The sequence below is a fragment of the Coregonus clupeaformis genome, chromosome 5 (assembly GCF_020615455.1).
Source record: "Coregonus clupeaformis isolate EN_2021a chromosome 5, ASM2061545v1, whole genome shotgun sequence".
Lineage (NCBI taxonomy): Eukaryota > Metazoa > Chordata > Actinopteri > Salmoniformes > Salmonidae > Coregonus > Coregonus clupeaformis.
The window spans coordinates 25,441,853-25,465,852 of NC_059196.1; the positions used below are offsets into that span (position 1 = coordinate 25,441,853).

A 24,000-nucleotide genomic window follows, 5' to 3' on the forward strand; every position below is an offset into this window, starting at 1 on the left:
TTTTATGATCTTTTCTGTATTTTCATTACAACTGGAAAGCGGCCCAATTCTGCCCTACATGCATTAGTTGGTGTATTTCTCTGGACTTGTAGAATTTTCCGACAGAATTCTGCATGTAGTGCTTCAATTGGATGTTTGTCCCATATTTTAAAGTCCAGTTTATTGAGTGGCCCCCAAACCTCACTTCCGTAAAGAGCTATTGGTAGGATTACACTTTCAAATATTTTGGTCCAAATTCTAATTGGGATGTTGATTTTGAATAATTTTATTTTTATTGCATACAATGCTCTGCAGGCTTTTTCTTTGAGTGCATTCACTGCCATATTAAAGTTTCCCAATGCAGATATGGTCAGACCAAGTTATGTGTAATTTTTAGTGTGTTCAATTATGGTGTTGTTCAGGGTGAATTTATATTTGTGTTTCTGACATCTTTTTATTTTTTTTGGAAAATCATGATTTTCGTTTTTTTGAAATTTACTGACAGGGCCCAATTATGGCAATATTGCTCTAGAATGTTAAGGTTCTGTTGAAGTCCTTCTTTGGTTGGTGATAGAAGTACCAAGTCATCAGCATATAGCAGGTATTTTACCTCTGTGTCAAATAGTGTGAGTCCTGGGGCTGGAGAATTGTCCAACATGTCTGCTAATTCATTGATATAAATGTTGAAAAGATTTGGACTCAAACTGCAGCCTTGTCTCACACCTCGACGTTGTGAAAATAATTATGTTCTTTGGTTTTTGATTTTTATTGCACACTTGTTTTCTGTGTACATACATTTTATTAAGTCATACACCTTACCACCAAGCCCACTTTGGATAATTTTGTAGAATAGCCCTTCATGCCAAATAGAATCAAATGCTTTTTTTAAGTCAATAAAGCAAGCAAATATTTTGCCCTCTTTTTTTTTGGTGGACGTGTTTATTAATTAGTGTGTGTAAGGTGTATATATGGTCAGTAGTGCGATGGTTAGGGAGAAAGCCAATTTGACATTTACTTATTACATTTTTCTCTTGGAAGAAAGGTTTGAATTCTTGAATTCAAAATGCTACAGAAAACCTTTCCCAAGTTGCTGTTTACGCAAATTCCCCTGTAATTATTGGGGTCTGATTTGTCTCCACTTTTGTGGATAGGGGAGATGAGCCCCTGGTTCCAGACATCAGGGAAGCAGCCAGAAGTTAAAACTATGTAGAACAACTTAAGCACAGCATTTTGCAACTCAGGTGTGCTGTTTTTCAGCATTTCATTTCTGATGTTATCTAGACCACAAGCCTTCTTTGATTTTATAGATTTGAGCATTTCATTTAGTTCTTGTTGGGTTATTGGGTAATCTAATAGATTTTGGTTGTTTTGAATTACCGATTCAAGGATGTTCAATTTTTCTTGAATTTCTAATTGGTTCTGTTGTAAGTCTTTTTGTGGGATGTTTTTGTATAGATTATCAAAATAAGATTTCCAAATTCCTTCATCTTGTATGGCTAATTCTTGTGGCTTTGTCATGCTTAAATTGTTCCACATGTCCCAGAACTGATTTTGGTCAATTGCACTTTCAATTTCATCAAGTGTCTTGTTGGTATAATTCAATTTCTTGGGTTTTAGTGTATGTTTATACTGTTTCAGAGTTTCAAAGTATTCATAGCGTAGATCTGGGTTGTTTTGCTGCTTATGTTTTTCATTTGAAATTTGTCTTAGGTGTTTTCTAAATGTTTTACATTCGTTATCAAACAATTTTTCAGAAACATTCTGTTTTTTGTTTCTGATGTTGCATTTCTTCTCAAATTTGCTTTCGATACTGCTTTTTGGAAAATGCAATTGATGTTTTGAGTTGCCGAATTGACACCTTCTTTATTGTTTTGGTATTGTGAGTAATTGAAAAACTATATAGAGTTCATCATTTCATTTGAGTTCAATGTTTCAATGAATCTCTCTACACTGTTTTGAGCCCATCTGTACAATTGGTTCATGTTGTAGAGTTTATTCGGCAGTTTTTTTTAATGAATATTGACGGTTAATTTCTTCAGAAACACGTTGATCTGACTGTGTCCGTCTCTCTCTCTGTCTCTCTCTCTGTCTCTCTCTCTGTCTCTCTCTCTGTCTCTGTCTCTGTCTCTGTCTCTGTCTCTGTCTCTGTCTCTGTCTCTGTCTCTGTCTCTCTCTCTCTCTCTCTCTCTCTCTCTCTCTCTCTCTCTCTCTCTCTCTCTCTATCTCTCTGTGTCTCTATCTCTCTGTGTCTCTCTCTGTCTCTCTCTCTGTCTCTCTCTCTCTCTCTCTCTCTCTCTCTCTCTCTCTCTGTCTCTGTCTCTCTCTCTGTCTCTCTCTCTGTCTAGTGGAAATGGGATTACCATTAACAGCAACTACAACAACAATATTAATGAGAATAACAATACATTAAAGCAATAGTAGTCGACCAATCTCAACATGACTGAGAAGACACATTACATGCTATGAAAGCCAAAACAAAACAGGAAATATTATTGACATTACATTACACTTTTCACTGGCTGTCCCTCCGGTTGTGGCAGGAGGACACATATTTGGCTGCCAAAATTGCACATTTTGGCTTTTCACCCAATAAATATTTGATTTTTTCTTCCTCTTTTATAGTTTCAAATTCGTTGTACTGAGTGATAATTTTGGGAAAGAAAGATTCTCTTAGGTCTGAGTATTTGTCACAGTGTAATAGGAAATGCAGCTCTGTCTCTACCTTTCCCCGGGGGCAGAGTGAGCACAGCCTGTCCTCTCTGGGCAGCCAGGTTTGCCTGTGACGACCGGTCTCTATAGCCAGACTGTGCTCACTGAGTCTGTACCTAGTCAGTGTTTTTCTCAGTTTTCTATCAGTCACAGTGGTCAGATAGTCTGCCACCATGTACTGTCTGTTTAGAGCCAAATATCATTGAAGTTTACTTTGATTTTTTGTGGTGTCTTTCCAATAGGTGATATATTTTTCTTTTTGCTTTGTGATGATTTGGTTGGGCCAGTGCTGTCCTGAGGCTCTATGAGGTTGGTTTTGGTTAGTGAACTGAGCCTCAGAACCAGCTGGCTGAGGGGACTCTTCTCTTGTTTCATCTCTTGACATAGTAGAGCTGTGTGATGGAATGTTTTGGGGTCACTTGTTTTTAGATGGTTGTAAAATTTGATGGCTCTTTTTTCTATTCGAATAAGGAGGGGGTATTGGCCCAATTCTGCTCTACATGCGTTATTTGGAGTTTTTCTTTGCACTTGCAATAAAGTCTTGCAAAACTCTGCATGCAGTATTTCGATTGGATGTTTGTCCCATTTGGTAAATTCAGTATTAGAGAGCGGACCCCATACTTTGCTGCCATATAGAGCAATTGGTTCTATAACTGATTGGAAAATTTTGAGCCAGATTCTAATTGGAATTTCGATTTTAATATTCCTTTTAATGGCATAGAATGCTCTTCTTGCTTTGTCTCTCAGCTCATTCACAGCCATGTAAAAGCTACCTGTGTTGCTGATATTTAGTCCTAGATATGTGTAATTTTTGGTGTGTTCTAATAGAACTGTGTCCAAATAGAATTTATATTTGTCATCCTGATTTACGGACCTTTTTTGGAAAATCATTATATTCGTTTTATTTAGATTAACGGTCAGGGCCCAGGTCTGACAGAATCTGTGCAGATGATCTAGATGCTGCTGTAACCCCTCCTTAGTGGGAGACAGTAGCACCAGGTCATCTGCATACAGCAGACACTTGATTTCAGTGTTGTGTAAGGTGAGACCAGGTGCTGCCGATTCTTCTAATGTTTTTGCCATTTCGTTAATGTAGATGTTAAATAGTGTTGGACTTATTGGGCAGCCCTGTTTCACTCCACGTCCCTGAGAGAAGAAGTCTGTTTGCTTGTTGCCGATTTTAATCGCACATTTGTTTTTAGTGTACATTGATTTAATAACATCATATGTTTTCCCTCCAATACCACTTTCTATTAGTTTGTAAAAAGACCTTCGTGCCAAATTGAATCAAATGCTTTCTTGAAGTCTACAAAACACGAGTAGATTTTGCCTTTGTTTTGATTTACTTGTTTGTCAATTAGAGTCTGGAGGGTGTAAATGTGGTCTGTTGTACGATAATTTTTTACAAATCCAATCTGGCTTCTGCTTAGGACGTTGTGTTCATCAAGGAAATTATGTAGTCTGCTGTTTATGATACTGCAGAGAATTTTCCCCAAGTTGCTGTTAACGCAAATTCCTCTGTAATTATTTGGGTCAAATTTGTCTCCATTTTTATAAATTGGTGTGATCAATCCTTGGTTCCAAATATCGGGGAAAATACCTGCAGTTAGGATAATGTTGAAGAGTTTGAGTATAGCCAATTTGAATTTGTGGTCTGTATATTTGATCATTTCATTTAAAATACCATCAGCACCACAGGCCTTTTTGGGTTGGAGAGTGCAAAGTTTTTCCAATAATTATTGTTCTGTAATTGGGGTATCCACAGGATTCTGATAGTCTTTGACTGCTGATTCAAGGATTTTTAATTTGTCTTGTAGATCTTGTTGTTCTGGGCTCTTTGTTATATTGCTGTAGAGGTTTGCAAAGTGATTTCTCCACATATCCCCATGTTGGATAGCCAATTTCTCATGATGTGGTTTGTTTAATTTATTCCAATTCTCCCAGAAGTGGTTTGATTCTATGGATTCCTCAATCACATCTAGCTGATTTCTAATGTGCTGTTCCTTTTTTGTTCTTAGGGTGTGTTTGTATTGCTTCAGTGTTTCCCCATATTGAAGACGTATATTTTTGTTGTCTGGGTCTCTGTGTTTATGATTAGATATAGATTTCTTTCTTAGATTTTTGCAATCATTATGTGACACTCTGGCTCTAGGACTTTTGTATGTGAGCTAGAGTGTATGTTGTTTTGTTGGGGATTTGGGTGTTTTTCTATGTTGGTAGTTCTGTCGGGTGTATTTCGATGTTTGCAGGTCTGTGGGTTGTTTTTCTAGGTGGTTGTATGTTGTAGTCAATGACTCCCAATCGGAGGTAACGAGTGTCAGCTGTCGGCTCGTTATCTCTGATTGGGAGCCATATTTAAACTGTCAGTTTTCACCTTTGTTTTGTGGGTTATTGTTCCAAGTTCAGTGTATTGTTACGTTAGGACTTCACTATCGTCTTTTGTTGTTTTTACGTGGTTGCTTTATAAAGAAAGTCATCATGTTCACTCGCAACGCTGCGCTTTGGTCGTATTTCATAGGCGATCCAGACAGAATAACCCACCATAAAGGAACCAAGCAGCGCGTCCAGGAACAAAGGGTCTGGACATGGAAGGAACTGGTGGAAGGTAAAGGGTCCTGGACTTGGGAGGAGATCCTAGACGGTATGGATCGCCGACCATGGAACGAGACGGTGGAGAGGCGACGGCGAGAGGAGCAACGGCATCAGCAGGGCCATCATCGTCGGAAGGACGAGAGGCAACCCCAAGAAATTTTTTGGGGGGGGCACATGGCTTGGGCGACGGAGCAGCAGGAGGCTGCCACAAGGCAGAGTCAGAGGGCTGCCAGGTTAAGGGGGGCTGACGGAGGCAGAGAAGGGACGGATTCAGTGGGCTACCAGGTCAAGGGGGCAACTGGGTAAAGCAGGGAAGGAAAGTGTTGAGGCACGGCGTGAGGTACTGGGGTGTGTAACCAGTTCGGTCCGGCCCGTTCCTAGTCCCGTGGTGCAGCCAGTAGTGTGTGTTCCCCGTACGGTACGGCCTGTTCCTACTCCTCGCACCAGGGATAGGGTGCGCTTCGCCAACCCGGCCCGGCCTGTTCCGGCCACTCGCACCAGGGATACGGTGCGCGTCGCCAGCCCCGCTCGGCCTGTTCCGGCCACTCGCACCAGGGATACGGTGCGCGTCGCCAGCCCAGCCCGGCCTGTTCCTACTCCTCGCACCAGGGATAGGGTGCGCCGCCAACCGGCCCGGCCTGTTCCGGCCACTCGCACCAGGGATACGGTGCGTTTCGCCAACCCGGCCCGGCCTGTTCCGGCCACTCGCACCAGGGATACGGTGCGCGTCGCCAGCCCAGCCCGGCCTGTTCCTACTCCACGCACCAGGGATACGGTGCGCTTCGCCAGCCCGGCCCGGCCTGTTCCGGCCACTCGCACCAGGGATACGGTGCGCGTCGCCAGCCCCGCCCGGCCTGTTCCTGCTCTCCGCACTAGGCGTTATGGGAGTCCCCAGGGTCCAGCATGCCCTGTTCCGGCTCCCCGCACTAGGCGGTATGTGAGTCCCCAGGGTCCAGCATGCCCTGTTCCGGCTCCCCGCACTAGGCGGTATGTGAGTCCCCAGGGTCCAGCATGCCCTGTTCCGGCTCCCCGCACTAGGCGTTATGGGAGTCCCCAGGGTCCAGCATGCCCTGTTCCGGCTCCCCGCACTAGGCGTTATGGGAGTCCCCAGGGTCCAGCATGCCCTGTTCCGGCTCCCCGCACTAGGCGTCATGTGCGTTCCCAGGGTCCAGCAAGCCCTGTTGCTTCTCTCCGCACTAGCCCTGAGATGCGTGTCCTCAGCCTGGTACCTCCTGTTCCGGCACCACGCACCAGGCCTACGATGCGCCTCAGACGGCCAGAGTCTGCCGTCTGCCCAACGGGGCCTGAACTGTCCGTCTGCCCAACGCCGTCTGAACTGTCCGTTTGCCCAACGCCGTCTGAACTGCCCGTCTGCCCAACGGGGCCTGAACTGTCCGTCTGCCCAATGCCGTCAGAGCCTTCCGCCAGACAGGATCAGCCAGAGCCTTCTGCCAGACAGGATCAGCCAGAGCCTTCCGCCAGACAGGATCAGCCAGAGCCTTCTGCCAGACAGGATCAGCCAGAGCCTTCTGCCAGACAGGATCAGCCAGAGCCTTCTGCCAGACAGGATCAGCCAGAGCCTTCTGCCAGACAGGATCAGCCAGAGTCTTCCGCCAGCCAGGATCCGCCAGAGCCGTCCAGCCAGGATCCGCCTGAGCCAGCCAGCCAGGATCTGCCCCTCAGTCCGGTGCTGCCCTTTAGTCAGGTGCTGCCCCTTAGCCCGGTGCTGCCCCTTGGTCCGGTGCTGCCCCTTAGTCCGGTGCTGCCACTTAGTCCGGTGCTGCCCCTTAGTCAGGTGCTGTCCCTTAGTCCGGTACTGCCTACTAAGCAGTTTGTGACTGTGGTGGGGTGGGGATCACGACCGGGGCCAGAGCCACCACCGTGGACAGACGCCCACCCAGACCCTCCCCTAGAGCGTATGCTGGTGCGCCCGGAGTGCGCACCTTTAGGGGGGGGTACTGTGACACTCTGGCTCTAGGACTTTTGTATGTGAGCTAGAGTGTATGTTGTTTTGTTGGGGATTTGGGTGTTTTTCTATGTTGGTAGTTCTGTCGGGTGTATTTCGATGTTTGCAGGTCTGTGGGTTGTTTTTCTAGGTGGTTGTATGTTGTAGTCAATGACTCCCAATCGGAGGTAACGAGTGTCAGCTGTCGGCTCGTTATCTCTGATTGGGAGCCATATTTAAACTGTCAGTTTTCACCTTTGTTTTGTGGGTTATTGTTCCAAGTTCAGTGTATTGTTACGTTAGGACTTCACTATCGTCTTTTGTTGTTTTTACGTGGTTGCTTTATAAAGAAAGTCATCATGTTCACTCCACGCGCTGCGTATTGGTCCGCTCCTTCCGACGATCGTGACACATTATCAAACAATTTTTCATGATCTATTATTTTTGGTTTGCTCTTATGTTTCTTAAGATTAGCCAAGGAGGCTAATTTGTCAAATATAAAGTTTATGTTCCAAACGGACAAATTTATACCTTCATTGGTGTAGGAGAATGTTAATGCTAAAAAGTTGTCCAGGAGAGATTGTATTTTTTGGCTACTAATTGCTTTTTGGTAGATTTCTGTACTGTTTGCACTCCATCTATAGGTCTGTTTAGTACCATGTAATTTATTGGGCCGTGATGCTTCATGGTTGGGTTCTGCTCTTTTCAGATACACTGTGATTTTACTGTGGTCAGAGAGAGGTGTTAGTGGGCTGACTGTGAAGGCTCTGAGAGACTCTGGGTTAAGGTCTGTGATGAAGTAGTCTACAGTACTGCTGCCAAGGGATGAGCTGTAGGTGTACCTACCAAAAAGAGTCCCCTCTTAACCTACCATTGACTATGTACAGACCCAGTGTTCGACAGAGCTTCAGGAGCTGTACTCCATTTTTGTTTTTCACTTTGTCATAGTTGTTTCTAGGGGGTATGTGGGGAGGGAAAGGTTGTTGCTTCCCGGTAGGTGTTTGTCCCCATGACTGTTAATAGTGTCTAGTTCTTCTGCTGTTCTAGCATTCAGGTCTCCACAGACCAGCACATTGCCTTGGGCCTGAAAGTGACTAACCTCCCCCTCTAGAATGGAGAAACTCTCTTCATTGAAGTAGGGTGACTCTGAGGGGGGAATGTATGTGGCACAGAGGAAGACGTTGTTATCTGTTAAGATAGCCTCCTTGTTGATTTTTAGCCAGATAAAGAATTCTCCTGTTTTGATCAATTCGATTGAATTAGTTAGTTCAGATTTATACCATATTAGCATTCCCCCTGAGTCTCTGCCCTGTGTGATTCCTTTTAATTTGGTGGATGGTACGATTATCTCCCTATAACCTAGTGGACAGCCAGTGGAAACATCACCTCTGCACCATGTTTCCTGTAGTACTACAATATCAACATCATCAATTTCTTTAAGGAAGTCTGGGTTTAATAGGCCAGACGCAAATCCAGATTTATGACTGATTTATGTCTGTCCTACTCTCTGAAAGCCTAAGAGCCCAAGGGTTAAAGAGTTAAAGCTAGTGGCCAAGGGTTAAGGTCCTTTAATTCTGCCTGTGGACAAGGGTTAAGGATATGTAGGCTTGCTTCACAATTGTCTAATAAACATCCATCTGTTATAATAGCTCTTTAATCTGATCTCATTCAATGATGCATGTGACTTATATAAAATAGAATCTGTGATTCCTCGCATGGTGGTCCTCAAGCTTTTGACGGTGATCTGGTGGTACCTGGAAAAGAAAAGGTTGGGAACGGCTGTGCTAGTGAACAGTGAAAATAGAGCAGCACTAAATCTCTCCGCCCATACCCACCTCCTCTCTAATTCAGCCCTTCCTCCTCCTCCTCCTACTCCTCCTCCTCCTCTCTCGTTACTGCTTTTGTAGAGTTTAGTCTGATTAGGCTGCGTCTCTCTCACTTTCTGCATCTCGCTCTTGCTCTCGCTCTACCGCTCTTTAACTCTCTCTCCTTCAGCAGTATGATCCTCTGTACTTCCTCTGTAATGGGAGTTTTATACAGTGAAGCATGGTAATACATGTAACAGAGCGAGATGTCCTCAGAGCTTGGTTGATGGCCCAAATGACACCCTATTCCCCTTATATAGTGCACTACTTTTGACCAGGGTCCATTACTCACTCTAGGTAAACATCTTAGTGCATACAGGAGTGTAGTGTATTTTTTAACTCATTGTCCCAGTCTGCCAGGGTTATTCTGCTGCCTACTCAGTGTAGAGCAGCTCAGTGGGTCGAGGGCTGTCTGCTGCGCCTGCCTGCCTGCCTTGCTGGGTGAGAGAGGTTGACTGAGTGGAGGAGGACCTGCTGGCTCGGAGAGAGAGAGAGAGAGAGAGAGAGAGAGGAGAGAGAGAGAGAGAGAGAGAGAGAGAGAGAGAGAGAGAGAGAGAGAGAGAGAGAGAGAGAGAGAGAGGAGAGAGAGAGAGAGAGAGAGAGAGAGAGAGAGAGAGAGAGAGAGAGAGAGAGAGAGAGAGAGAGAGAGAGAGAGAGAGAGAGAGAGAGAGAGAGAGAGAGAGAGAGAGAGAGAGAGAGAGAGAGAGAGAGACGTGTCAGGAAGAAGACATGTCAGGCATTCAGCTCCCCCAGGGTGACCAAATAAGGACCGTCTGCTGTGTGAGTGGAGACAAGGGCACAGAGAGAGAAAGAGAGAGAGTGTGTGTCTGTGTGGGAGACAAGGGCACAGAGTTGGCAGTGGCACCACTCAGCTCAGCCACCTACATTCACTGGCCTCCCTCACAGAGTTCTCCTGTCCATTACAACACAGCCCAGTACAGTTACTGTTAACAGTACAATAACATGATGAAGGCTTCACACTGACACACATTGGTATCAACATTAAAGCTAGATTGACATGGGAGAATAGGTGAATTAACAGATTTAATCAAATTTATTTTCCATTAACATGACTGTCCCTCTATAATGAGCACTGTGTGACTCCATTTACATAGATCAAGAGCTTAATCTAAAGTAACTCAGGAACTGGCAACAGAGGACATTAGCTAGGTCAGGTTTTTAGTCTGGTGTATACTTTCGAAAAAAGTGACTAGTGACTGCTTATCCTTTGGCTGGGAATGAGGTGGAATATGGGAAACCAATTTAGTCAACTAACCTCTAGCTCAGCATATTGGCCCTGGGCAGCGGTTAAAGATTAACTGAGATGTTTTGCTAGGGCCTCTTTGAAGTGTATTTACTTCAACTCCTGCTTATCTTAATTACTGAAAAATAACCTTATGGAGGGAAATGGACCTCTGGCTCCTTGCACCAACACACTTCAGCTGCCTGACACAAGCACCAGTGGTGTGGTTATTCTGGCTTCCCAAACCTGATGATGACTTGCTCATATGATAAAGAATTTCTTCACTGATATTCATGAATTATGAATGTAAAAAGTATGTTTCTTACATTCTGAAGGCATTACACAGCAATGGATTTTGCCCTCTCCATGTTGGCTACTATTCCTGATCACAAGCAGGTCTCCTTTAAAGTGCTTAATGTAGAAAGTGGAGGAGGGTACATTTGAAGCCTAGCTTGATGTGAATGTTTATGTCTCCAGCATAATGTAAATGATTAGACATCATGCCACCATGTAATGTTCACAATGAGACGTATGACTGGGGCACAGGCATACTGGTGCAGTATTATACCTATACATGGTCTCGGGACATCCCTGTGGGTAACTGAGACTAAAGACAAACTGTGTATCCCAAATTGCACCTCTATTCCCTTTATAGTGCACTATTTTTGACTGCTACTTTTCAAAAGTAGTACACTATATAGGGAACCCAAAGCCTTTAATGTTACTATTCATCCCCCTTTCATCTCAGATGTGTATCAAGCTAACATTAACAATGTTGTGTAAACATATAGACGATGCCAAGCTTTCCACAACAAGATCCTAACGATTAGTTACCGGAGTGTAACTCCAGTTCTATGAGTGGAGCGGAGCCCCATAGGGGAGCTCTGCTCCTAGTGGTTTACCCTCTGCCCTAAGGCAGCAGCAGCCTGAGACAAAATTATGCACACACCTACAGCCAATAGGAGTACAGGTGTCCCTATAAGAGGGGATGCCTCCCCTCAATCAGCCTCCCGAGATATTTTTCTTCAGCGAGACTAGAGAGGGTCGGCAGGGCCTTAAGTCCTATGGGGCTCCGCTCCACTCATAGAACTGGAGTTACACTCCGGTAACTAATCGTTCTATATCGTGGAGCTCCGCCCCATAAGGGAGCTCTGCTCCTAGTGGTTTAAGGCGGAGCGTAGCGCTCCAAAATGTACTCCCTGCCGAGCCTAACACTTCCCATCGAAACGAGAAAGTCAGGCCTAGCAATGGCTGCAACCGAGTCCCGCAGTACTGCAACTAAAAACCCCTACGGGCGTCACAATATACCGCGTCATCGGTTAAAGACCCGCCCCACCTAGTCCAATGGCAACGCCAATGACTAGTGGGCAGATCACCAGAATAGAAGCCATACTAACCTGTACTAGCAGATAGATGTGCCTCAATATCCTGTGAAAACACTACCGACCACTAATGGAATGACATCAAGTGTCACTCTACATTGTGAACGCGGTAGACCGCCTCACTCACTCAATGGAATCCCAGAGATTAGTGGGCAGGAACAAAAACATGAGTCATACTAACTGAACAAGCAGATAGATGACCTCACATTCTGTAATCAACGCATGCCTCTACTGTACTGACCCTGTCAGTCAGGATTCATGCCACAAAATATGTTTTCTTATCCAAAGCGGACCTGGTGGAAACCCTGTCCATAGTCCTGCTTTTCCCTCTCTTCCTAGCTCAAGATCTCCCTTCAGCTATGCTGAGTACAGACCGAGCCAAAGAGTTAGAAAACACATCTGTCAAAAACACGTCTTCCTAACCAAAGCGGACCTGATGGAAACCTGTGTCCACAGTCCTGCTTCTCCTCTCTTTCTTGCTCAAGATCTCCCTTCAGCCACGCTGAGTACAGATCGAGCCAGAGAATTAGAAGACATATCTAAGAGATAGAAACTGATAAATGGAGACGGCGTCGACCAGGATGCTGCTCTACAGATATCCTCTACTCCTGTTCCTCTGAAAAGGGCAGTAGAAGCCGCTACCCCACGAGTGGAGTGAGCTCTGATACCCTGAGGCAATTGCCGCCCTGCTACCTCATAAGCTGTCTCAATGCCTTCACAAAGCCAGTGAGACAACCTCTGTTTTGAAAGTGGTCTACCTAGTGCAGCCACGCGTGACACACAAACAACTGAGGCGATGATCTAATCGCTGCTGTGCGCTCGCGTAACACGCCAAAGCGCGTACCGGGCACAGGCGATGGAGCTTTTCCTCACTCCTCTCTCTATGAGGAGGAGGAGAAAAAGCCCACAGCTCCACGGTCTGTGACCTATATGAACTCTTAATAACCTTTCGGCACAAATGCCGGGTTAGGACGTAACACTGCTCTGCTCATGTCACCATTGATGGCCAAGCAGTCAGGTCTCGTCGAAAGAGCACACAAATCACTGACCCGCTTAGCTGTAGTCAAAGCGAGCAACAATGCTGTCATTATAGACAGCATCTTGAGGGGTATTTGATTCAATGGCTCGAACGGCGACTGTCACGATCGTCTAATGAGGGAGACCAAAGCGCAGCGCGTTGAGCGAACATGACTTTATTAAATAAAGTACTCACTACAAAAAAACAACAAAACAACGACGAATCGTGAAGTCCTCAGTTACAATGACTGACAAGGAACAAAAACCCACAACACTAAGGTGAACACTGACAGTTTAAATATGGCTCCCAATCAGAGATAACGAGCCGACAGCTGACACTCGTTACCACTGATTGGGAGTCACACGACCAAACAAGGAAACACAACCAAATGAACACACCTGGCTCAAAATACACAGTCCCGGAGCCAGAGCGTGACAGTACCCCCTAAAGGCGCGGACTCCGACCGCGCCTACACCCAAATAGGGAAGGGCTGGGTGGGTATTGCTCCTCGGAGGCGGCTCCGGCTCGGGCTTGACCACCACCCTACTACAATCCCCCGTGAGTGCCCCCAGTCCGATCTGACCCAGTTAGCTGGATCAGGACTGCCCGGCCGCACCCCTGGCCGGGTGCGTGAGGCAGGAATGGACCGGACCTGGCAGACGATACGCACCCTTTGCATGGTGCGTGGGCCGAACAGGCCTCACCAGGCTGAAGACTCGCATCCCTGGCTTGGTGCGAGTAGCAGGAATGGGCTGAATCCGGCTGACGACTCGCACCCCTTGGCTTGGTGCGAGTAGCAGGAATGGGCTGAATCCGGCTGACGACTCGCACCCTTGGCTTGGTGCGAGTAGCAGGAATGGGCTGAATCCGGCTGACGACTCGCACCCTTGACTTGGTGCGAGTGGCAGGAACAGGCAGAATCCGGCTGACGACTCGCACCCTTGGCTTGGTGCGGAGAGCAGGCACGGGCCGGACAGGGCTGGCGACGCGCACCACTGACCTGGTGCGGGGAGCTTGGATGGGCCGGACTGGGCTGGCGACGCGCACCACAGACCTGGTGCGGAGAGCAGGAACGGGCCTGACAGGGCTGGCGACGTGCACCACAGACTTGGCGCGGAGAGCAGGAACGGGCCGGACAGGGCTGACGACGCACACCACTGGCTTGGTGCGGGGAGCTTGGATGGACCGGACTGTACTGGGGACACACACCACTGGCCCTACACCGGGATCTGGAACGGGCCGGACCGGACTGGCAACACACGCCAGTACCTCTCGCCGTGCCTCTACTTCCTCCATCCCCTCTTCGACCAGTGGCCCCCGTAATCGGCGGCCTCCTCCGGCAACCCACTGGACCGCTCTATCGCGGCCTCCTGCTGGTCTGACGTCGTGAGCCCCCCTAAAAATTTTCTGGGGGTTCTCTCCTCTTCGTGGACCAGGCCTCCATCGTTCTCGCCAGACTATCACCCCACTGCTCCAAAGTCCAACCTCTCTCCTCTTCTCTTGGCTTGGCCCAGTCGAGACTCCTACTCAACTGCTCCCAAGTCCATCCTCTCTCTTCTTCATGCTGCTTGATCTGGTTAAGTTGGGTTTTTCTGTCACGATCGTCTAATGAGGGAGACCAAAGCGCAGCGCGTTGAGCGAACATGACTTTATTAAATAAAGTACTCACTACAAAAAAACAACAAAACAACGACGAATCGTGAAGTCCTCAGTTACAATGACTGACAAGGAACAAAAACCCACAACACTAAGGTGAACACTGACAGTTTAAATATGGCTCCCAATCAGAGATAACGAGCCGACACCTGACACTCGTTACCACTGATTGGGAGTCACACGACCAAACAAGGAAACACAACCAAATGAACACACCCTGGCTCAAAATACACAGTCCCGGAGCCAGAGCGTGACAGCGACTTACATAGCACTTCGAGTACCAAAGCCAAATCCCACTGAGGAAGCGTGACTCTAGGTGTTGGCCTAAGTCGCCGCGTTCCTAATAGGAAGCGTTTCACTAGAGGGTGGCTAAAGACATTGTCTCTGCCAAAACCCTCATGACAAGCTGAAATCGCTGCTGCAAACACTCTAATCGTGGCAGGCGATTTTTGCTTATCAAACATGAGCTGTAGAAAAGAGAGAATACTCTCCACCTGACAGCTCATGGGGTCTACACCTTGTGTGACACACCATCGTGAAAACACGTTCCATCTACTGGCATACATCTTAGAAGTGGAACTGGCACGTGAACCCTGTATGGTCCTGATCACTGCATCAGATAACCCACGGCGCTCTAGCCTGTCCCTCTCAGCAGCCAGGCCTTCAGTGGTTGGCCGATTATGGGCAATTTCCCTATCGTGCCAGCCGCCTGAGACAACGCGTCCCCGTCGATGTGGAATTGGCCAAGGTGGCGCAATCAACATCTGACTCATCTCCGCAAACCACGGAGCCCCCGGGCGATCGGGCGCTATCAGTATCACTGACAGCCCCCCTGACCTCACCCTGGCTAGCAGTGGGAGAATGCAGGACAGCGGAGGGAATGCATACAGGAGAACTCTCGGCCACGGTTGGTGCGCAAAGGCGTCCCTTCCCAGTAGCGGTTCGTCCTGTTCCCTCAGAGAGAACCACAGAGGACATTGCGCGTTCACGCGTGACGCGAATAGGTCCACCTCGGCTCTCCCGAATTGTTCCCAAATCTGGAGAACAATGTCTGGATGCAGACACCACTCGTCGTCTTGACATGAGGTCTGCTCCTACGTTCAAGTAGCCCGGAATGTGTGCTGCTCTCAATGAGCGAAGGTGCTCGTGAGCCCACAGCCACAATTCCTCTGCCGCCCGATGGAGAGCAGGAGATCTGACTCCTCCCTGGCGATTTATGTGGGCTACTGTGGTCCGGTTGTCTGACCAGACCAGCACATCGCGACCCCGAAGGGTAGACGCGAAGTGGGCCAGAACCAGTCGAACCGTTTCCAACTCCAGGAGGTTGATGTGACGACCTGATTGAGGCCACACACCTCCTATCGCTTGTGTCTGACATGTCCCTCCCCATCCCGTCAGGGACGCATCCGTGAATACTGGGATGTGAGAGGACACCTTTCCTATCGGGACTCCGTGCGTGAGAACGCGAGTTTCTCCAATAGTTTAGGTCTGCACTGAGCGAGAGGGGAACCACCACCAACCGATGACGTTGACGCAATGGGTCTAGTCTTAGTTGGCGAACCATCGCTGCGTCCTGCGCATATGCAGGAGTCCCAGCGGAACCACAGAGTGCGCTGACGACATGAGACCCAAAAGTGACATGATCGACAGCGCCGTCACCGTGTGATTCGGACGGCACTTCCTTAGGGCTAGCAACAAGGCTACCCTTCGGGGTCCGAGATCGAGCCCTCATCCTCACAGTGTCTAGCTGTATTCCCAGGTAGACAATCTGATGAGTGGGCCAGGGCGCTCTTTTTCCAATTCACAGCAAACCCCAGACTTGTGAGATGCATCACTGTCTGTGTTGTGTGAGTGATCGCCAGCTCTGCTGACGGGCGAGAACCAGTAGGTCGTCCAGGTAGGCTAGTAGCCGTATTCCCTGACGACGCAACGGTTCTAATGCCGCCTCCACACACTTGGAAAATGTGCGAGGTGCCAGGGCGTACCCAAATGGCATCCTCGTGTATTCGTACGCCACCCCTTGAAAGGCGAACCGCAGAAACTTCCTGTGACGCGGCTGAACCGGCACATGAAAGTACGCGTCCTTTAGGTCTATGCTCGTACAAAAGTCCCCTCTCTGGACACATTCCAGCAGACGTTTTGTCGTTAGCATTCGGAAGGGCCGTTTGGTTATGCTCTCGTTGAGAATGCGTAAATCCAAAATCGGCCTCACTCCCCCCGTCTTTTTGGGCACTAGGAAATAAGGCGAATATAGCCCTTTGTTCCTTTGCTCCCGGGGAACTACTGTCACCGCCTCCTTCGCCAAAAGTTCCGTAATCTCTGTCATCAGAGCGGCCACTTTGTCTGGCGTTTTCATCACCGTCTCCACCACTCCCCTGAACGGGGTGGGGTCCGGTGGAATTGGAGAGCATAACCCTTCTGCAACGTCTGTTCTAGCCAGCGTGAGAGGGTGCAGCTTCTTCGCCACTGCCAGCAATGCAGAGAAAGTGGCTGGGCGCGAAGCTGTGGTGCATCCAGTAGGAAGGACCTGTATTCCTCTATGGCCCTTACCGCCACTGTTCCCCAACATTGAAGTGGTGGAACAGCCCAAGGTGGGCCTCCCGTGAAAGGGAGAGGAAATGCGTTCTAAGAAAGAAAGAGGAGTAGGGACGTCGGTTAAACCCGTAACCGTCGTATTCCTGCCCTCCTTGAACGCATCGCGGGTCTGAATTGCGCTGACCGAGGCCACAGCCTGCGGCAGGGCACCATCCCCAGCAAGCGATTGCGTCATCTTAGGTGACAGCAATTCGCTATCAGAGCCCTTCACTACTGTACTCCTAGAAGTCTGTAGTGACTTCAAGGCGGCGCCTTGATACCTTCTTAACTTTCACCTTCTGTGTGTGTTCAACTCTGCACCCTGGTGGGTTGATTCACGCTCAGTGTGGTGAGTACTGGCTCGTTCTGTCAGGGGAGCTGATACTTTGGTTATACCCATAACGCTAGTAATCCTGCCCTCCGTGAACGTAGCATGGGTCTGAATCGCATTAACCGAGACCTTGGTCTGCGATAATGCGCCGTCCCCAGATAGCTGCTGTGTTACAATGCCTGGGGGCGCCGATACTCTGGGCACCTTGGTGACCGCGGTAATCGGGCCCTCCGTGAACGCAGCATGGGTCTGGCTCGTACTAGTGGAGACCTTAGTCTGTGCTAGTGCGCCATCTCCCAAATAGCGGCTGCGTCCTCATGTCAGAATCTGACCGGGACTGCTGCCTTCTATGTAAAGCACTTCTTATACGTGAAGTGTGATGTGACGACCTGATTGAGGTCTTCTGGATACCTACTCTTAGTGCCTGTTCAGCAACGCACCCTCGGTGGGCTGAACGGCTCTTAGAGTGGTAAGGAAGAGAGGGTGAGATTTGAACGCTCTCGGACGTATTATGGAAAAGAGGCTCTTTTTTGACAAAGTCAGGTGGAGCCAACTCTTTATTAAACACATCAACAAAGGCATTTACATCAACACCCGTCCCTTCAACCGAAGGGTGGGGGGGAACAGTGGGCACGTTCGACACCATCGATGCGTCCTCCATCCTCTCCCCCGCTTCCCGTCACGTACGCCTCCTCTTGCCTCCCTTGGAGGGCCAGGTCGGCGTCCTCGTCACCTCCCTCGCCGGCTGTAGTGGGGCTACCGTAGCTGCTGGGAGGGCCGAGCCCGCTCCCTTGCTGCTCGTGGCCGCCGGATGACGCCGATTACGCCGCCTCGTCGTAGACCCCGGTCTACTTAGAGGGGCGGAGGTGGATGGCCTTTGGGGAGGAGGGGGGCCGAGTCGTCCTGCCAACGGCAGGTGCTTGGCCAGCTGCTTCTTCTCCTCCTCTAACTTTGAAAAACGCTCCGTCGCCTCTTTGACTGCGACCCCAAAGAGGCCGTCGTCAGAGAGGGGGGCGTTCAAGAGAGACGTCCTGTCTGCCTCTTTCATGGAAGTCAATGACAACCAGAGGTGTCGTTCCCCGACCACCGAAGTGGCCATGGATCTCCCCGCGCAGACTGCGGACGCCTGTGTAAGGTGGAGTATGGCGCCAGAAATTCTGGACGCCTCCTCCACCTCCTCCGGTGCCATCTCTGTCTTACCCGTGGTTAAACGGGACAGAGAGGCCGCCAAGAGGGCAATGTTGTTAGCTGCTGCTACAGCTTGGGCTCCCAACCCAAAATACTTCTCTAACAGCGACGCTGTGAGTCGGTCCTTCTGGGATGGCAACGTGGCCTTCTTGGAAGAGGGCCAAGGGCTCGAACCCGGTACGAGATACGCCGCCATGGCGCTCTCTAACCTGGGGATTCCCTGACCCTGAAACCTTCCTTCCACTCTCGTGAATGGGAGATACGCTTTTACAGGCGAATGCGCCGCTAAAGGTGCCTCCCACGAGCCCTCAACGTACCTAGCCAAAGAAGGCATGGCAGGAGCCACTGGCTCTGCCGCCTTCCTTGGCCTGGAATAAGGACCGCCCTCCATCATATCAACCTCCGGTGCGGAGGGAAGAGGGGGCAGCCTTATTGCCAGCCGTTGAGCAGCTCTCTCAATGAGACCTGGAAAATCCGCTCTCAGAGAGGCTGCAGCGAAAGAGAGAGCTTCTGATCTCTCAGAGCTCGTATCCCCTTCGCTATAGGGACTACAAGCCCTCTCGCTCTCCAAAGGAAAGGGGGGCTTGAAAGTATGAGGGACGGGGTCCGACTGTTCCATTGGAATGCCAGACCCTTCCTCAAAATCCCTATCTTCCCCCGAGTCTGCGCCGTCGGACGACGCCTCTGAAGCAGAGGCTAGTATCGACAACACATCCTCAAGGGGGATGTCCTCCCTGAAAAACGCCCAACGCTGCTTCCTCTCCTTTAAAGAAAGGAGGGCGCAGGAGGCGCAATTCGGGGGACTGCAGATGCCTTCCTTGGCATGCTGGGATCCCAAACACACGAAACATAGGTCGTGGTGGTCACCGGCCGCCATGGAAGTGCATCTGCACTGAGCTCTGAAAAGAGCTTTTGGGGGTGGAAAATCTCCCGGTGTGCTCATTTAGACGACTTTGATGACTGGAATATCAACGGCGTTTTTCGAGTCTTCGTGCTTCGTCTCTTCTTGGCTCTTCAGTCTAGTCATCCAGTCGCTGAAGAAAAAGGGAGGCTGATTGAGGGGAGGCATCCCCTCTTATAGGGACACCTGTACTCCTATTGGCTGTAGGTGTGTGCATAATTTTGTCTCAGGCTGCTGCTGCCTTAGGGCAGAGGGTAAACCACTAGGAGCAGAGCTCCCCTATGGGGCGGAGCTCCACGATATAGAACTTTAATCCAGCATACCCAGGAAGTTAGGAAAATCCGTCTTCTCTTAACAACATTTTAGTCGGTTAGATGTCTCTTACAACAGTGAGTGCTTATTAGCGTAGTTGAATAACTCTACGGGTTGTTGAAGGAGTTCTGGATGGAAACGAGGATCTTGTAGCAGAGTTTCTGAGGTTGTCTGTGATTGCTATGGTGGGGTAGAGCCAGGTGATTAATGTGGTAGGGAATAAGGCCAGTAGCCTTCATGACTCTCCTGAGTTCTGGAAGGAAACGAGGACCTTGTGGCAGTTTTCTATAAAGAGATGATGTCTGTAGTGGGAGAGGGGCAGGTGATTAAGTCCAGTAGACTTCACGACTCAGAGATCACACACAATGTGCTTACCTGTGGCATGGGTCTAGCTGCTCCCTCTAAGCCCTAGTACAAGGTAGGGAGGTCTAACCACACACACACACACACACACACACACACCCCTCTGTTCCAGCAGAGTCAGCCAGAACACACACAGGGGACATTTCTTATTCGCTCCAGCAGATGTCCTACCTGCAGGAGTTCTTAAAGTAGAGAGAGATTAGACCCAACTCTACTCCCAGTATGGCCTTAACCCCTTAGAATGGACAGGTTTGGGAAACATGGGGCCAGTGGCATGGATGTAGTAGCTTGGTTTACATTAATATAGTACCGTACCATCAGCAGCTAGAGATCGCTGGGTTGTAGTTCTAGGATACCTCTGTTTTCTCTATTCTCTTTCATCTAGAACCATGTTGACAGAACCCATTACCGTGGAAACAATCAGACTTTGAAGATGAGCCAGAAACCCGTCAGCCCTTCAGTTAGTTCAACCGTACCCTCACCATCTCCACTTTATTTAGCTCTACCTTCGTCATCTTCACTTTATTCTCCTTCATCTTCTCTGTTAGTTCAGCCATATCATTGTCATTTTCACTTTATTCTCTCTGTTCAGAAGAAGACAGGTAGAGGTTCAGGCAGCAGTGATGTCTGAGTTGGTTCATTGGTTCATGATAAAGTCATGAGATGTTTTCTTCTTCCACAGAGTCTTCTTGACAGAATCAGATCTAATGAGTTTTGTCTCCTCTCCTCCAGTTCTCTCTCTTTGTCTCTCTTTGTCAGCATAGTTTACTGCATGGTTTAGGCAGTGATGTCTGAGTTGGTTCATGATAAAGTCATGTTTTCTTCCACAGAGTCTTCTTGACAGAATCAGGATGAGTTAATAAGTGTCTAATGAGTTTAGTTGTGAACGAAAAACAATCATTTCTTCTTCTTCTTCTTCTTCTTCTTCTTCTTCTTCTTCTTCTTCTTCTTCTTCTTCTTCTTCTTCTTCTTCTTCTTGATTCTTCTTCTTCTTCTTCTTGATTCTTCTTCTTCTTCTTCTTGATTCTTCTTCTTCTTCTTCTTCTTCTTCTTCTTCTTCTTTTTTCTTCTTCTTCTTCTTCTTCTCGATTCTTCTTCTTCTTCTTGTTCTCGATTCTTCTTCTTCTTCTTCTTCTTCTTCTTCTTCTTCTTCTTCTTCTTCTTCTTCTTCTTCTTCTTCTTCTTCTTCTTCTTCTTCTTCTGACCTCTACTGTGTGTTTGTTCTGCTGGCCCTGGTATGACCTAGTGTTGTTCCCCCTCTGGTGTCACATGTATTAAGTCCTGTTAAAGTCCAGGTAAGGGAATGTGCGGTGGTGTTAGTCTATTAGACCACATGAAACAGCAATGCACAGGTGCAGTATAGGCCACGGTTCCACACACTCACCCTGCTACATGCCCTTCTATACACACACACACACACACACACACACACACACACACACACACACACACCCTCTCACACACAATAAAATAATAACACCCTTGTGAATGTGTAGGTCTCACCCTAGGTTACATGGCAGAGCGGTCGACTGGACATGACAGATTTACTGACCATGACAACTGGGCAGGGGGAAGGGCAGCATGGAGGAGAGGAGAGGAGTGAGTGAATGTGTCCCAAATGGCACCCTATTCCCTATATAGTGCACTTATTTTGACCAGGGGCCCATAGGGCCTACTGCTGGTTTTCTGTTCTACCTAATAATTACCATCTGGTGTCCGAGGCCTAATTAGAGTGGAAGAATGGAAAAAAGCAGTGGAAGTGGCTTCGATGTCCAGATGAGAATTTGAGGGATATAGGGAATAGGGTGCCATTCGGGACTCAGAATCAGACCCTCCTTGTGGTTTCTCTTTCATTCTTTCATTCCTCCCACCTCACATCTGCCAGCTGTCCAGCTGTACTGTAGAAACACCTGGGTCTGTCTCCTTCCTCTCCCTTCATTCCTCCGTCTCCCTCCTCCCATCATCTCTTCATCTCCCTCCTCTCCCTTCATCCCTCCATCTCCCTCCTCTCCCTTCATCCCTCCATCTCCCTCCTCTCCCTTCATCCCTCCATCTCCCTCCATCTCCCTCCTCTCCATTTTCTCCCTTCATTCCCTTCCATTCCTGTCATCCCTCATTTCACACTGTTCTGTTTAGGCTGAGGGGCTTGGAGCCACTGTTATAACCCTTCTGTTAATGGCAGTAGTATGTGTGTATGTGTGTGTGTGTGTGTGTGTGTGTGTGTGTGTGTGTGTGTGTGTGTGTGTGTGTGTGTGTGTGTGTGTGTGTGTGTGTGTGTGTGTGCTTGCATGCATGCGTGCACGTTCATGCGCGCGTGTGCGTGTGTAAGCGTCTACATGCTATGACTTGTCATTTTGTGTGTAATAATAATAATATGCCATTTAGCAGACGCTTTTATCCAAAGCGACTTACAGACATGTGTGCATACATTTTTACGTGTGTGTGTGTTTGATGTCTGTGTGTGGTGTCGGTAACTGGCAGTGCTGCCCTCCTGGAATACAGAGCTTTGAAATCCACTTCAAACGGGACTAATAAAACAACACTGACACACACACATGCACATACACGCGCACACACACACACACACAGAGAGAGAGACTAACCTTTATCTTTTAATTACAATGAAGCCGATTAGACCTTCTACTTTTATGTCCTCCTCTGCACTGATACCTCCCACTGAATATACTGGCAGGGAGGTTGTGTGTGTGTGTGTGTGTGTCTGCTCATGCTTGTGTGTGTGTGTGGGCGCGTGCATGCGCGTGTGTTTGTGCTGATACTGATGCCTTCCACCGAATATAGGCAGGGAGTCTAGCTGTCCTACAGGTTCCCATAAAACGGCCATGAAATGATTCTAATGAAAAGATATTGAGATAGGAACATATCCTGAAAACAAACAGCTTTTCCATTATAAATGTTTTGAAGTGCAAATAATGTGTTCAGAAACTCAAATGCTTCCGGTGTCTTTGCTGAATGAATTCCCTCTCATGTCGATCTTCGTTTTTGTAATTGTTGACTGTTGTTGTTTACAAACACAAACATCCACAGAGAACGACACTAGCACTTGATGTAATGTAATTTGTGGATTCAAATAAAGTATTTAAAATGTGTGTGTGTGGGGGGGTGTTTCCTGTACTCACTGTACTGTAAGTCACTTGTCTGCTAAGTGGCACATAAGACACATTATTAAGGGTGCTGATAATTAGGTTCTATGTGTGTGTGTGTTTAGGAGGCAACAAGCTGAAGAACCAGGTGTTCAGGCTGAACTGGGCCTGGGTCTCCCTGGAGAAGGAGTACTATGTTGTGGATGAGGAGTCCAAGTACCTGGAGGTGGTCCTCAAACGACGAGGTTACCTGGGAGAGACATCCTTCGTCAGTGAGTCAAACTACCTTCTTATTATACACATCCTTATACACATTGTCTACGTCCCAAATGGCACTCTGTTCCCATCAGAGTCAGGACATCCATAGACATCATCATGACATCATTGGCTATCCCTCCAGGGAAGCTCCACAGCTTTTCAGCCTTTCATGTTCATGTAGCGGATGGCTGTGTTAGCATGGCCCAGTGACATCACCTGCCCCTAGATCTAAGAGCCAAATGTCACTCCTGGTCCAATTCACACATTTTCTAAAGGAACGGGATGTTAATGGATGTCCTGACAAAAGTAGTGCACTCTATATGCCATTTGGGACATGGCCTTGGAGAACAATAGAAGGGTGCCATTTGGGACGCACACCAAGAATAGCGGAGGGCCAATCTCTTGACTCAGACAGAGCAGGGGAGGGACAGACAACCTCAGGGTCATACAAGTCACAACCTTTCACCCCTGACCCCTCTCCTCAGGATAGGATTCATCCTTTTAGCCAACCCTCCTGGGGACAGCAAGGGGTCATGGGAGAGGTTATGCAGAGTTTGTGGTCGTCAGAAAGATGCCCGCTGTC

The 24,000-nt window shown here is 48.3% G+C and overlaps 1 protein-coding gene across 1 annotated transcript in view; it reads left to right on the forward strand.

Annotated features, from left to right (window-relative positions):
* Positions 1-24,000, forward strand: part of LOC123483535 (FRAS1-related extracellular matrix protein 2-like) — a 123,022-nt gene that overhangs the window by 39,871 nt on the left and 59,151 nt on the right. Inside the window, exon 5 of the mRNA XM_045213764.1 lies at positions 23,285-23,431. Coding sequence (XP_045069699.1) covers positions 23,285-23,431 — 147 coding nt within the window. The remainder of the gene's footprint in view (positions 1-23,284; positions 23,432-24,000) is intronic.